This window comes from Triturus cristatus, chromosome 9 (assembly GCF_964204655.1).
Source record: "Triturus cristatus chromosome 9, aTriCri1.1, whole genome shotgun sequence".
In the NCBI taxonomy this organism is placed as follows: Eukaryota; Metazoa; Chordata; class Amphibia; order Caudata; family Salamandridae; genus Triturus; species Triturus cristatus.
In genome coordinates this window covers 78,008,867-78,025,215 of record NC_140592.1, presented here as the reverse complement: position 1 = coordinate 78,025,215, position 16,349 = coordinate 78,008,867, and the positions used below count along the sequence as shown (strand labels likewise).

The 16,349-nt window shown below is 43.6% G+C and overlaps 1 protein-coding gene across 3 annotated transcripts in view; it reads right to left on the bottom strand.

The window, feature by feature from the left end:
• FGD5 (FYVE, RhoGEF and PH domain containing 5) overlaps positions 1 to 16,349 on the bottom strand; it is a 466,200-nt gene that overhangs the window by 276,990 nt on the left and 172,861 nt on the right. For all 3 annotated transcript variants that reach the window (XM_085624451.1, XM_085624450.1, XM_085624452.1), the window contains exon 3: positions 4,547 to 4,676. In XM_085624451.1, coding sequence (XP_085480577.1) covers positions 4,547 to 4,676 — 130 coding nt within the window. The remainder of the gene's footprint in view (positions 1 to 4,546; positions 4,677 to 16,349) is intronic.

The following is a 16,349-nucleotide window of genomic DNA, read 5'->3' as shown; positions in this document are numbered from 1 at the left end:
CTACAGGCTGATACAAGATGTCTCAGTTGACTCAGTAGCACAAGGGTGCACAAGCACAAGCAATTGCTAGATGACCCTGTTGAGTCAGCATCACAAGTGTGCAACCCTACAGGCTGACACAAGATGTCTCAGTTGACTCAGCAGCTCGAGTGTGCATTCGCTCAAGCCATTGCTAGATGTCCCTGTTAAGTCAACATCACAATTGTGCAACCCTACAGGCTGATACAAGATGTTTCAGTGACTTAGCAGCACAAGGGTGCACTATCACAATTCATTGCTAGATGAGTCAGCAGCACAGTGGTGCAATCCTACAGGCAGGCTGTTAATGGATGACCCTGTTGATTAATCAGCACATGTGTAGAGTAGCACAAGCCAACTCTAGATGTCTGTCTACTTGAACAGCATACAACGGAAACAGAAGATGTTTTATTATTAAATACTTTATTTGTGGTTTCTTAAAATCTTAATAAACACAGATAAATATGAGTGTAAGCAACTAAGCTTAGGCAATGCTCTGGTGCAGGGGGGACACTACAGGGAACAGATTAGCAGGACATCTGCAGAATCACTATCTTCCTTAAAATAGCTGCATGTGCATAATCACTTGTGCAATCGCAGACACTACTTTTTCCTTCTCATGGGAAAATGATATTCCTCTACTCTCTTGTTGTTTTTGTGAAAGAGCAGAGAGCATAAAGTCTCTTCTAATGCCGAAGAAGTCTTTCATTTATATGTTAGTATCCATTAAATGTAGCTGAGCGAATGAAAGAATGCTTATGCTTAGAATGTTCACCTCTGAAGATGGGAAGGACAGGGGCATAAACATGAAACAGGGTTTTTGAGGAACATGTTTTCTTTTAAGTGGACAAAGCTATCATGATGAAAGAAGGAGTGAGCGCCATGCTCTTCTACATGGAGACAGTGCGGTCAGGGCCACAGACCTACAACCATCTGCTTTCCCCGAATTCTTATTACAATCCCAAACACCACTTTTTCATTCTGTAGGGAAAAACCATTATTAGGTACTAGGAAGGGTTTCTGCTCTTCCTGCTTGTTGTTTTTGTGGAAGAGTATGGTACATAATGAAGGCATCTTTATTTTCCTTGATGGTCTTTTTGCATATAACCCATGATTAATGAAACAAAAGAATGCTCTTGGATCACTTCTGAAGGTAGAGACTCAGAGGAAGCAGCATAAACATTAAAATGATTAATCTTGAGTTAAATGGAAAGTGGCAGCTTCCTTAGAGTGTGTGTTCCAATATTGGCAATGAAAAGCCCTATATCAACATGCCGCCATTTTGTCTGACTTCTTATATCTTAGATCTTTGTATTCAAGACGTAAGACAAGGACTACACTGACATCTAAAAGCAGCAGCACTGAAGAAGAACCACAAAAGCAAATGCAACCAACAACATGAGAGAAGTAACAGAAAAATAAAAGAAGCCCAAATAAAAATGAACCAGCCAATCAAACCCCCATGAATGAAGCAGGGGCCAGAGGGAAGTAATTACACAGCACATCAAGAAAAGTAAGTAAACAATGGATAATATTTGTTAAGTGGTATTTTTAAAAATAATATATAGAATGTTTATTTTATGCAGCATATTTTGCCCCACCTAGAATAACACAACACATAATATAGAAGACTTGCATACTTATACTTAGATCATACTTTGAGAAAGCATTTCTTATTATGTAGAATTTGTTTTTTAGAGGGTGAAACCTTCTTTTTAAATTGGCTTATGTTCTGCATTCATTAAAAAATCCCTGTCACATTATGGGAAGAATACAACTTGTAGTAAAGTAGAAATTCTTACTAGAAGGTGGCATGATTCTCCAAGAAGCAATAGCATGACATTATATACGGATACTCCTTGGGCTGAAGTATGGTGAGAAAGGGCCTGATTTAGATCTGGATGGATGGAATACTCCGTCACAAACGTGATGGATCTCCTGTCTGCTCCACAGGATATAATGGGATTGTAATACAGTAAAAGGGATCTCTGTGGCCCAAAGTCTCAAAGAGATGCCTTAAGGGAGCTGACCAAAGCAAGTCAATAGCTGGAAGGGACTGACCCAAAGCCCGCTCACTGTACGTTGGCATCAATATGTCTTGAAAACAATGTGCAGTCAAACCAGACCTAAAAATCAAGAGCAGTGGCAGACTACGACCAGACCCAGAAGTGACCAATCAATATATTCAACTCTTCGATGATCCTCGTGAGAATTCCTCATCTCATCAATATCTTCCTGTTCCAGAACTCTTTGAATAGAGTAAGGATAAGGTGTTGAGTAAATGTGTTCTTCAGAACCGTAGGCGGACTCCAGTTTATGCATAATATTCAACAGGGAGATATGCACTGTGCGGTGGTCTTCTTAATAACTATACTGTATGAACGTCTCCCCACCAAAAAATCACATCTCCTCTGACACACTGTCTGATGGTCCTCCAACTGTAATGCACTCTATAAACCTCAACCTGCTACAAGACACTTCGTTAGGGAATGCCCACTGAAATGTACTGTATAAGGTCTATTTATTATAATGCAATACAGTGCTTAATGTCCTCTTTTGGGTGCTTTTACCACCTATATACCGATGAACAAAAAAAGTCCATTCTTTTTCAACTTTCCCTTCTACACTTGTCTACAATATTATCTGTGTGACTCTGTCAGCAGTTCATCATTGACTGACCATACATTCCATCATACCGAACCTATCTATGATGGGGGTCCTATTATTTATATCATAAGCTCTACTCCTTGCTCCATCTCTTTCCATCTGAATATGATGACTTTTATCACTGCCATAAGAAACATGGGCATTCTTTTAAACTCCTCCTCTCAGTTGGAATCTATCATCACTACTCCTGCTACTGCGGCAAGACATCAAATTCTAAATATGTGTAAAATCCACCCACATCTTCACATCTCCACAACCAAAGTACCGATTGACGTATTGGCAAACTACATGATAGCAATAATCTTTTAGTGTGTCTTCTTCATCATGCCTTGACAAAGTCTTAAACGTCTCTTCAGGAGTACTATGCAACTTCCCTAGAAAGACTGTACGACCTACATGAAGGTCTACCTCCATAAATACTGGTTGAAGGTCTGCTCGCTGCAATGCGTGGCTTAAAATGTACCTGATGTAAAACAGAGTATGAGGATCTTCCCATGTTAAGGTACTGTATGAAGATTCACCCACTGTTGTTCACTGCATGAAGGTCTACCTCCATAAATACTGGTAGAAGATCTGCTCGCTGCAATTCATGCTTGAAGATGTACCTGATGTAATATCATTTATGAAGATATACCCACTGTATCGACCTACATGAAGGTCTACCTTCATAAATACTTGTTGAAGGTCTGCTCCCTGCAATGCACGCTTGAAGATGTACCTGATGTAATATCATTTATGAAGATGTACCCACTGTATCGACCTACATGAAGGTCTACCTTCATAAATACTTGTTGAAGGTCTGTTCGCTGCAATGCACGGCTTGAAGATGTACCTGATGTAATACCAAATATGAGGATGTTCCCATGGTAAGGTACTCAATGAAAATTTACCCACTGTATCGCACTACATGAAGGTCTACCTCCATAAATACTGGTTGAAGGTCTGCTCGCTGCAATGCGTGGCTTAAAATGTACCTGATGTAAAACAGAGTATGAGGATCTTCCCATGTTAAGGTACTGTATGAAGATTCACCCACTGTTGTGCACTGCATGAAGGTCTACCTCCATAAATACTGGTAGAAGATCTGCTCCCTGCAATGCACGCTTGAAGATGTACCTGATGTAATATCATTTATGAAGATATACCCACTGTATCGACCTACATGAAGGTCTACCTTCATAAATACTTGTTGAAGGTCTGTTCGCTGCAATGCACGGCTTGAAGATGTACCTGATGTAATACCAAATATGAGGATGTTCCCATGGTAAGGTACTCTATGAAAATTTACCCACTGTATCGCACTACATGAAGGTCTACCTCCATACATACTGGTTGAAGGTCTGCTCGCTGCAATTCATGCTTGAAGATGAACCTGATGTAATACAATTTATGAAGATGTACCCACTGTATCGACCTACATGAAGGTCTACCTCCATAACATAGTGTTTGAAGGTCCGCTCGCTGCAATGCATGGCTTGAAATGTACCTGATGTAAAACAGAGTATGAGGATCTTCCCATGGTAAGGCACTGTATGAAGATTCACCCGCTGTTGTGCACTACATGAAGGTCTACCTCCACAACATACCGTTCAAAGGCTTCCCAATTGCGATGAACTGTACATTGAGTTTGCCTACTGCAATTAACTTTTTGGAGATGTGCATTTATAAACCAGTTAATGAAAAGACACCTTTTGAAATATCTTGATTGAAAGGCTGCTGGCTGTGTAATTGAATGAATAGGATACAGCAAAAGTCAACAAGTGTATGATGCACAATACATAATGAATTGCCACTCTGCACGGAGAACAAGTGTTCTTATTGCCCAACTTGTCAATCAATTTTATCCAGTCACGTTGGTTACCTTGGGACCCAGGCTGGCCTCTGTTGGGGTGTTTTCCTCATCCCCAGAAGTCTTGGCTTCTTCTTCAGAGACTGCGTCCTCTGCGGGTACCTCCGAGACTGGGCCTGTTTTGTAGGGCTCGGTGTAGGCACTGCAAAACAAAGCACACACCATCAAGGCACTGCTTCAAGGACTCCTGATACCATACATTGTTTTTTCTCTGTTACGGGTGAAGCAAATCTGTTTTAAAAAATATGGGTATTGGCACAGTGAATGGAAAGATTGGAAGCGAAACCAAAGTGGTCTGACTTCAAGATTGTGATTTAGTCATAAAAACGTGGTCTTTCATCTCTGTCTCCCTGTAGCTTCCACTGTGCCCTTCTCATTCTCTTGATTTCATTGTCTCATACTCCTTCCCACAATCCACGAAATTCAAAGTTAGTCTGAATCTATTAAACTTCCTCTAACTCTCTCTTTTTCCCAATCTATCTCTCTCTCTCTTTGTCACTTTCTGCCTTGCTCTGATCGTCTGTCACCTCATCCATTTAATTATCCTCTATCTCTTTGTATCTTTCTCTCTCACTTTCTCTTATGTCCCTTTGTTGACTCAAGTTGTTATTTTAGACTTTGCTTCATATTTTCAATAATACGCTTACCGTTTTATATTAAGACACCAGGAGGTCTCCAAACTAGGGATCCATAAAAGTTCCAGCATTAATGAACCTCTATTTATCTGCTGAGCTTCTAAAACAGCAGATGTGGAACTTCAACTCAAGGAGTTGAAGTGTCTCCCAGCGGGGCTTGGACTCACCTCAGGCACCTGCAGTAGGAGATGCGGGTCCCTAATCTAGAACCCCTCTGAGCATGGCATGGATAATCTACCACCTACCACACTGCTGCGATTGCGCTGTACTAGCGCTGTGTAATTTTAAGCTTTCCACGTTTTTGTATTTGGGTTACTGCTTGCTTTATATTTACCCTTGTTTTTAAACTCTGCTGTCTGCAGCTCGCGCCCCGCTCCCCTTACCGCATTTAAAAAGTGCACCTTTGTGCCTCTAAAGCACCACCACTTTGGTGGGTCCGGGTCCTGGGCTCCATTTCAGGCGTCATCTTTGATTGGGGCTTCTTGTCCGGCGGCGGCCGCCATTTTGGAGCGGTCTCGCGCACCAAGGGCTCACTGGAGAGCCTATTTAAGGCGGTCCTTCGTGGGGTGGCGACCTCTACCACCTACCACACTGCTGCGATTGCGCTGTACTAGCGCTGTGTAATTTTAAGCTTTCCACGTTTTTGTATTTGGGTTACTGCTTGCTTTATATTTACCCTTGATTTTAACTCTGCTGTCTGCAGCTCGCGCCCCGCTCCCCTTACCGCATTTAAAAAGTGCACCTTTGTGCCTCTAAAGCACCACCACTTGGGTGGGTCCGGGTCCTGGGCTCCATTTCAGGCGTCATCTTTGATTGGGGCTTCTTGTCCGCCGGCGGCCGCCATTTTGGGGCGGTCTCACGCGCCAAGGGCTCACTGGAGAGCCTATTTAAAGTCGCTCCCTACGCGCAGCGGAATGCGCAGGTGGACGCCTTCGCGTAGCCTGAGTCGTGCCGGAGTCCTGCCCGTCTGCGCCCGTCAGCGTCCCGGAGGCGGCGGGGCGGCGTAGGACTCTGGTCAGGCGTGGGCGAGGATGATCCATTATACCTCGGTGACGCTCCGCGCCATGCGTACTACATCTAGCCTGTGTCGCTCAGTATTTCCTGGTCGACACAAGGGTAAACGACGCTGCCCGGCTTGCGGTTGGTCGCCCACTGGGGCGCAGAGTAGCGCCCTTAGGACAACCGAGGTGCATGCGAAACATCTCTGTCTGCTGCTTAATACAAGGTCGACAGGAAGACATGCTTTGCACATTTACGATCTTCTTGTCAGGGAGAATCCTCTCTGTTTGTTCCTGACCGAAACTTGGTTGGGAGAGGCGTCCAATCCGGACATCTTCACTGCGATCCCTCCAACCTATAATATTTTTCGCCAAGACAGAGCTAAGGGCAGGGGAGGTGGAGTCGCTGTGGTGGTGAGGAAGAACATTTCCTGTTCAGTTCTTCCCGTGAACTCCATTGAGGGCTCTGAATCCCTTGGTTTTATGCTGAGACTGTCTCCAGGCCATGCGCTTAAGGGCCTGTTGGTCTACAGGCCTCCTGGCCCGGTGGGCTCCTTCTGGGAGGACCTACAGATAGCCATTTCGGAGCTGGCGCTGTCTGCACTGCATTGTTTGCTGGCAGGCGATTTCAATTTTCATCTTGATGTCACGGACGACCTGGATGGGGCTAAATTGTTGGATATTACATCTCCGCTTGGCCTGGCACCGTTTGTATCAGGGCCTACACATGAGAAAGGACACACCCTTGATCAAGTGTTCTCCTCTGTCCCAATTGTTGACATTGAAACGCGGCCGGTGCTCTGGTCGGATCATAGGCTGATTGGGTTTTCTGTGTTGGAGAATGGGCGGTCTGACACCTGCGCCCCCACGGTGCCCAGATCGGCCTCGAGAGCGTTTCACAGAGTGACGCCTGCTATGCTGGAGCAGGCGCTCACGGAACATCCCTGTCCTCTCTCGGGGGATCCGGAAAGAGACACTGAGGCCCTGCAGCGATGGTTGACTGAGAGGTTAGGTGATCTTGCCCCAAGGGCAACCCCCCGGTCCTCGGTGATACGGCAATCAGCGCCATGGTTTACGGAGGCGCTACGTATGGCTCGCAGCCAATGTAAGGTCGCTGAGCGGGCCTGGCGCCATCAATATGATGGGGAGGCTAAACTCGCCTATAGGTCGGCGGTGAAGGCCTATCACCGTGGCATTCTTGGTGCCAAGCGGGAATATCTTGCCAGGAGGATTGAGGCGTCGGCGAACTCCTGCAAGGAGATCTTCACGATTGTGAAGGAGTTCACGTCCCCTACTTCTTATTCACCCCCGCCTGTATCTCCTGATGCGTGGGCGTGTGATCTGGCCACTTTTTTCACCAACAAGATTAAGGCAATTCAGGCCTCCTTCTCGGAGAGCTTGGTCGAGGGTTGTTGTGACCCCGGGACAGGACTTGGAACATCGTCCATGCCTACGGCTATCCTGGAGGACTTTCCTCCTGTCTCCAGTGACATGTCCCGGATTCTGCTGGCCAGTCTCAAATCTGGCTCCCCACTTGACCCCTGCCCCGCCAAATCTTTGGCTGGGATGGCGGCAGTGGTGAATCTCCTGGTCAACCCGATCCTCAATGCCTCCTTGAGGGAGGGGAGTGTCCCACGCACCTGGAAAAGGGCGATGGTGATCCCCCTCCTGAAAAAGCCTGGTCTTGATGCCGAGGTCTTGGCCAATTACAGGCCAATTTCACTTCTCCCGGCTTTGGCTAAGATCACTGAGAAATATGTTCATGGCGTCTTGTCGAGCTTCCTAGAGTCCAACAATCTGCTCCATCCATCCCAATCCGGTTTCCGTCCGAATTTTAGCACGGAAACGGCGTTGGTGGAGGTCTCTGAGATCATCAGGGAGACCTTGGATGTGGGTGGCAAGGCCATGTTAGTCATGTTGGACTTGTCGGCGGCCTTCGACACCGTCCCCCATGAGGCGCTTCTTGCCGGGCTTTATGACATCGGCCTAAGGGGGACGGTGTTCAGATGGTTTACATCTTTTCTGGAGGGCCGCCGCCAGACGGTCTGGGTTTCCCAGAGCTCCGCCGAGATGCCGCCATTGGGAGTTGGGGTTCCACAGGGTTCTGTGTTGAGCCCGACATTGTTCAACATCTTTATGTCCCCCCTGGCGGCTGCGGTTGAGGCTTACGGAGCCCAGATCGTGTCCTACGCCGATGACACGCAACTCCTCTTCACATGTGGAAAAGACCAGACATTTGATGGGGAGAGAATTCGGGACTGCCTGGACAGGGTCTTCGGCTGGTTCCAGCGGAATAGCCTGAAGGCCAACTCCAGTAAGTCGGAGGTTTTATTCTTCGGCTGTGCCATCGATCCCGAGTGGCGGCAGTGGTGGCCGGCCGCCATGTGTCCTCCGGCACAATCCTCCTTGGTTGCCAAGAACCTTGGTGTGAAGCTTGATAACAAGCTCTCTTTGAGAGCGCATGTCCTTGGCCTGTCCGGCACCTGTTTCGGCATCCTGAAAATGCTCCGCAAGTTTCTTCCTTTATTGTCTGCGGAGCACAGACGGATTACGGTGCAGGCGCTCATCGGATCTAGGCTAGACTATGCCAATGCTCTTTTCCTAGGCCTTCCGGACTACTTGGTCCAGCGTTTGCAGGTGGCACAGAACTCTGCAGCCCGTGCGATCTTTGGTCTGCATAGACGAGCACGGGCTTCTGGGCTGCTGCAGACGCTTCATTGGCTGCCGATCAGGAAGCGGATTATTTTTAAATCCCTGACGCTGGTGTACAAAGTTTTGTTTGGCTCAGGCGCAGGATATCTGCAGAAAAGATTGGCTTTCTATCGCCCTGCTCGCTCACTGCGTTCGGAATCCCTTTTCACTGCCGTGGTCCCACGCGTGAGGAAGGCCCGCATTGGGGGATGCTCTTTTAGCCTCAAGGCCTCCCAGCTGTGGAACTCGCTTCCACTGGCACTCCGCAGCACTCCCAACTTGCTTCAATTCAGGAAGAATTTGAAGACTTGGCTTTTTAATCATTCTGTTTAGGTGGGCTTCTTTCTTTCTCTTTTGGGTTCTGTTCTTCTTGCTATGTTGTTATACTCTGTAGCTGCCTGTGGAAAGCGCCGGGACACTCTTTTAGAGTAGCCGAGCGCTATATAAATGCACTGTAACATAACATAACATAACAATCTGCAGACACTTTTGAAAAAGGAGATCGTATTGCCCACCCAAGGACCAAACCACCTCCCAGCATTGACTTAGATTGTTTGGAGAGGATGTTGAAGTAGAGAATAGAGATTGCTAACCCAAGGGCCAAACAGTCTGCTGGCATATTGTTTGCAGAAACATCTGAGACAGGAAAAGGGGGTCTTTGAACCAAAGAGCCAAACCATGTCCCAGAAGGGCTTGGGCCATCTGCAGATCCTTTTAAAGTAGGAGATGGGCATCCTTAGCCCAAGTAAAAAAACATCTCCCACCAAGGCTTGTACTTTCAACAACCACTTTAGAAGCAAGAGAAGGTGGCCTCTGGTCCTAGTACTCAAACCATTTTGCAGCAGGGATTGGACATATTGCATACTTTTTAGGAGTAGTAGAGAGGATTACCTACCCTACATAAATATGCACAGTCTGAGTTTTTTTCAAAGTCCCCTCTGGCACTCATGGAGGATGAGCTTTATTACCTCTGAGAACCAGACACTGTTCCAGTGTGGTTAGATTTTGCAGAAAGCTTTGGCTAGAAGGACATAACAACACATGCAGGGTATACAGCAGAGAGGAGTCATTGAAGGGAGAAGATCATGGTGGCTTTGGAATGCCTTCTGACATTTCTCTGCACCAAGCAATGGTTTCTCAGCTCCATTGAGCCACATGCAGTTGGTGCTGGCAAACAAATATATCCAAGACCAACACATTTAGCAGAGCTGTTTACATGCCATCAACGAAAAGCTAAGAATGCAAAACATGCTACATGCGACATGGGTTGCACTGTGCAAGTCAGTATATCTTGTCAGAATCCATTTTTTTTTACCATGGTCATTTGAGAAGATCCGAAGGGTGGCATAATTTTTATGTGAATAAAAATTCAGATATCATTTGTAAAAATAACCAGTCACCTATCTTTAACTAATGGAAGGGCTGATTAGGGGAATTCTACTTGCAGGAAATGGGCAGTATAGTAAGGGAGATGCTCATTGACCCCAAGTGATCTTGAGCGGTCCAGTTAGCCCCGGAACTGTGTCGGTGCTGCTTTGCCATCCCTTTGGAACCGTCTATGTTGTTGAGAACTCGGCAGTCAGTTCTTGTTGTAATAGAAATCTCAAGGACCTCATCACTAGGCACATGATTAGAAGTGGTAGGAGATGGTCCTCATTGACAGAGTGCTGTAAATGTAAATGTAAATGTATGTGTCTTTTAAAGCGCACTGCTGCCCTGAGGCGTCGTGGCGCTGTAGACCGCTGGGGAACCCGTCCTGGTTATCCCTGTGAGATGGTCCCTCCAGGGTATCTCCAAGGTGAAACCAGGCATCCCCGGCGAATGCGTTGTGGAGATGAGGCAAGCTAATGCCCAGAGTTGCCGAGTGTGATCCCTGGTTAGAGTAGGCACCGAGGCGAGAATTATCGAGTCCGCTGGCCCTGGTCCACGACCCTGTTTGCCCTCAACTCACATCTCTACTACTATTGAAGAGCATCTCAGTGAATCTGGTGCAGAATCTTCCAGCAGTTTCACCTATACAAGAAAAGCTTACATTGTTGATGTGTCCGCAACCTTCAGACAGACCTTGTCCTTCTGTTTATTAACTTTATGCTTTTCCCACGTAGATTTAAATATGGTGCCTAGTGTTAGTTACACTTTTTCCTTACTCTGGCTCTTTTCCAGAATTCATTACTGGTTGTTATTTCTAGAACCTCTTCAGGGAGAGAGTGCTTCATGCATTCATTAACCTTTCTGTGAAATGTTTTCTAATGTCATCAGTGAAATTTTGAATATTTAATTCAACTTCAACTTCAGCTAGCAAAAATAATACATTCAATACCTTCCTGTTGATCCTCTCCTCTGCCACCAAAACAGGCACTGACAAGGCTAATAGGTATGGCTTATGAATAAAAATGTGCTTTCTGTGTCATTGATTTGGACTTAGACACGCAATAAGTCATCATACACACACGCTGTCACTCAGCTTTGCGCTTATGCATTCATTCATCTAATCACTGACTCATTCTTGTAATCACCCCCTGTGCCACAATTAAACACACACAAGCTCAACATCCTTTACATGATAAGGTAAAAGAATACAAGTAGAAAAGAGAAAACATGCTGTCGTCTAAACAAAGTGCTTGCAGTAAGGAAACTAAACATGGCAGCGGGTGCCCATCGAGCAGTGGTACTGTAAATACTCTATTGTTGTTTAAATGTTCAAGCATGCCTGCTACATTGAGAACCAACATGTTGACCAATAGTAAAACAATAGTAAACCATGGACAATAGCATTCCATAATGGTCTTCTGGTTTAGAGGACGAGGCCATGTGGTCTGCACTGACCTGCAGATAAAATGATCCATGAGCACTCTCTAGCACTGCCTGGACAGCAGTCGTATCCACTTAAAAAACAATAAATTAAAACAAAAAGAAGCATAGAAATTAAAAGGGAATGATTAAGGGAGAAAACTAAAGAGCGGCCAACCAGCCAAGACATTGAAGCACGCTCATTTTCATCTACGGGGCAAGAGAGCCAATAACTGATGAGGACTGAACCTCTAGCCCATGTAGTACACTGTCATGGATGGAAGCAGAGTGCAAATGACACTCAGACAGACCAATGGCATAACAGAGCTGACCGAAAGCCCCTCTATGCATCTATATGGATATACATTTATATACATGGATGTATGTATTATTTAATGATTACTTTATTAAAAGGTGCTGACAGACAGTTAAGAAGAGAATCTAGCAAGAATTATTACTGTGAAAATATTCTCCCAGTAGGGTTTGTCAAAGGTGCTACCTAACACTAACATTCTTCGCCACAAAGGTAATCTGTGACATTTAGCAAAGTGCATACCTGAAGGCTTTAATGCAGAGAAATACCAATTCACCCTCACATGCCTATTGACTTTAAGATACGTTTTTCACATACAATATATTTGTTCTACTGTACCTATCATAGCTTTTCATAAGAAATAGATCATACTTATGGCATTGGAAATATTTTTTGCAAGTCAACCAATCAGGTCTCTTGCTGTTATCATTGGCTTGTCACCTTAACCAACTACATCCTCTTGTACTGAGCTTAAGCTTTCCCACAAGGCAACCATCAGGCACACAATCATAAAAGTACATAGCATATAAAATTACACTCAAAGCAAAATACTGCCTCTCCTAGGAGGGACAAACAAGGAATCTGACGGGGCAAATCTTCTTTTCGCACAATTTTTCAGAGTTTACCAGCACCAAAACCCTTGCCTACTATGGTAATTTGTAAACTTCCATGAAACAAAATACCTATCTGTAGACTTTAATACAGAGTAATAACAATCCACCATTAAATGCCTGCTGGCTTTAACATATGCTGTTCACAATAAATATGTCAGGCCCACTGCCTTTATTGTAACCTTTAATTATAAACATTTAGGCCTTTAACCTTTATCATTGGCTTGTTGCCATAACCAATTCAGACCTACTGCACCGATCGTATGCTTTCCCGCAACGCAATCATTAAGGGTAATGCAACAAAATTACAAATATGTACGAAATGCAGCTATCAAAACAATATAAAATCCCTACTAATAGAGCCTAATAGGGAATTTGATATTGCAAATTGACTACCCCAATGGTTTGTTCAGGTGGGTCACCAGCACCAACAACCTTGCCTCCCACACTAATCTGCTATATTCCATGTGACAAAAATACTAACCTGCAGGTTGTAGCACGGTGCAAAATCAATGCACCCTTAGAAGCCTATTGCCACTGAACAAGTTTTTCACAATACAATAAGTAGGTAAGGCTTACTTCTTTTGTCATATCTGTTCAATATAATCACATCAAAACTAAGGAATATGATATAACTTTCGCCTGTGAACTGAGAAGGCCTCTAGCCTTTATCAACGGCTTGACATTGTGTACAACGCAGACCTACTAAAGTGTGAATAAAATGTCATCCATCAGGCATTTATTTATAAAATTACAAATATGTACAAAATCACACTTGGCAAAACAATATAGAACCGTTCTCAATAGCGCTAACAAGAATCATCACAGTGAAATTCTACTCACAGTAGTCTTGGCCCCCTGATATACCTCTGTAAAAAAATTGTTGTCCGCAGATTTTCATTCCTGATGTGTGTTTGGCATCATTTGAGAAGTAATTTAGCTTGGCCTGAATTTTCCCAAGCAACATTTTTAAAAATGGCTAATGTGTTTCAGTGATGTTGTAATATTTGAAGAACCGTGAGAACTATATATTTCATTTTGGTGTTAAAACATTGGTTTTGGGGGTCAAGTTGTCTTATAGAGACAGAAAATTACTCCTTAGAGCAACCCTTCTGCAATTTTCCAAAATGGCAGCTCTATAATGACGTGTTTTAGCCATCATATTGGTAATTTATTTTTAATATTGTTTTTGTTTCAGGCTTTCTGTTGATTCAAATTCAGAAACATGAGTGAAGTAGTTGGTAGCAGAGGATCTTTACCTCCTGACAGAATGTTGCTAACTACAAAATCTGAGGACTCCTTCAACAAAGAAATATGTGCCACATGTCAAACTAATCTGACAGAAAAGCTAACATCAACTGCGGCTGGACAGAAGAGAGTTCGAGATGCTGCAGAAATACGGCAAGACGGAGTTCTCAAAAGTGCTGCAAGTCATATACCGTGGAAAAAACCCTAGAAAGAATTCATCAAAAAATAGCAGAAGCCAGTGATTCAAAACAAGAATGCGAGTATTCTGAGAAAGTGACGGCAACCAAACCCAATGCCCAGCAATTTAGAAGATTGATGGCTACCCCTCATACACCTCCAACAACTGATCAGACAGCAGAGGATTTTCAATGCATTATCTGTGGTTTAGCCAGATCAAGGGCCAAAGGAATTGATGAGTAGACAGTATTTGAGTCTCAAAGGGCAAACTTGTTTTTATCTTTAGCTAGTTTCTTCCAAGATTAGGTTTTCAGCCGAGTAGCTGATCAAAACAGCCAGATGAATGTATTTGCAGTGGGTTTGTATGCCCACCTGAACTGTATGCGTGCTAACATTCGAAAACATGAATGCACTGTGAGCTCCCAGCAGCAACGCAACTGCCGGCCTTCAGTTACGTTTGCATTCTTTGAAAAAGCAAATAAAGTTTTAAAGACAGTCTTGAGTGCTGTCTACGGGTTTACACTCAGTGAGATCAGAGAAATAATGGTCAACATTGATGAAACTGTATTGATCCATAATAATGAAATTAAGATTTTTCTGGTGAGAATGTACAATGTCCGAATTCATTTTTGCCAGACTATCAAAAAGAATGAGCCATTTATGGTGTTCTCAGCTGATTTGAGTTCTGAAGTTCATGCTGCCAAAATAAGATCACAGGATGCAGTAACATTAGCAAGACCCATTTTAAGAAACGTCCTGAAAGATATAGATTTTGGTCGCAATGCCAAATTTTGTGAATGCCTGATGTTCTCTTAACATTTTTGCATCATTGTTTAATATCAGCAAAGCAAAACTGTTACAAACTAAAGTTCTTGAATTCAGGACAGAAGCCAACAATATTGCTGCTCTTGATAATTTTGATTTTGAAGACAGCTCTTCTTTGTCTGGAACATCCAACACACCTGATACTGTCATGACTGTACCAAAGAAGTAGCTGCTGTAAAACAAACTGTGTCAGCGGTAGGCATAAACAAGCAAAGCTGCAAACTTAGAACCCAATTGCCTTGCCAATGTGTAAAAAATCACTACAAGCCATCAACACGTCCCAGACTACCAGAAAGTTTCAAAGTGGCTGAGAACATGGATCTTCTTCTATCTGATGCTGCGGTCCACAAAGCTGATTTAATTGAATTTATCATATGGCTTATTCGGTGTGGACTGAAAGATGAAGAAAGGCCAGTTCCTCCATGGGCTGGAATTCATGCTCTGATCTCACAGAATACCATCCCACTAAAGAAGGTTGGGCTTCCAGTAATACCACCTCCAGTCACAAACTACAGGACAGAATAAACAGATCTAAAAAAATTAGAACATTTGCATGCTCAGCTTGAAGACCAGCCTATCCTGCTAATTTTCTGTGATGAGCAATCCAGTAGAATTTAATGATCTCCAATTATTGCACGCGGAATCATTGTCAATGAGGTGCCTGCAGAAGAATATTTAAAAGGCCTAATTGTTCAAAGACTTAACAGCAAATTGGAGGAAGCTGACCTTCGTGTTGTGCCACATGTTGAGTGGGTTGTTCAAAATGGTTCCAATCGAGTTATTGTACTGACAAATGACACAGATGTCATTATTGTGTTACTTAGATTTGTTGCAATGTTTATAAGCCAAGGATTGCCAGACTTATGGATAAATGATAGAACAGGCGAGAAAAGACACTTAATCCTTCTTCATATTCCATACAAGAAACTTGACACAGAGATGCGTAGTGTTCATGCTACGGTACAAATTCTTACGGGTGATGACACTATGAGTAAAATTAGAACAAAGCTTGAAGCTTTAACTGCTGAAACAGTGAAGTTTCTAAAAGGATTTACTGAGTTAGAAAGAAGAATGTGACTTTAAAGACATAAAATATCTTGTGCGTGTGTGGAAAATGAGTTCTGACTGTCATACATTTGATGATCATCGGAACAATGAGTTCAAGTGATCAGTCCTGCTAAGTGACCTTCCACTAACCTTATATTCAGAGCATTCTACTTGATCTTAAGATGTGTAAATGTTTTGAATCATGCATATGTAGAGAAAGATCTGTGTTAATTTGGTTGGAAAGATATTGATGAGGTACCCAAATCTACAACATTTCTAAAGCCTCTACCCACAGAACTTATACGTACATGTACTTGCAAAACCTTTGCTGCGAAAATATGTCCCCATCAATATGCTCTTCTCAAATGTTCAGCATTCGGCAAATGTACCACAAGTGATTGGTAAAACAAATAAATAAAATGAACTATGAATATGTGTCTAAAACAGAAGTGATAAACATTACTTTTTTTAAAAATTCAG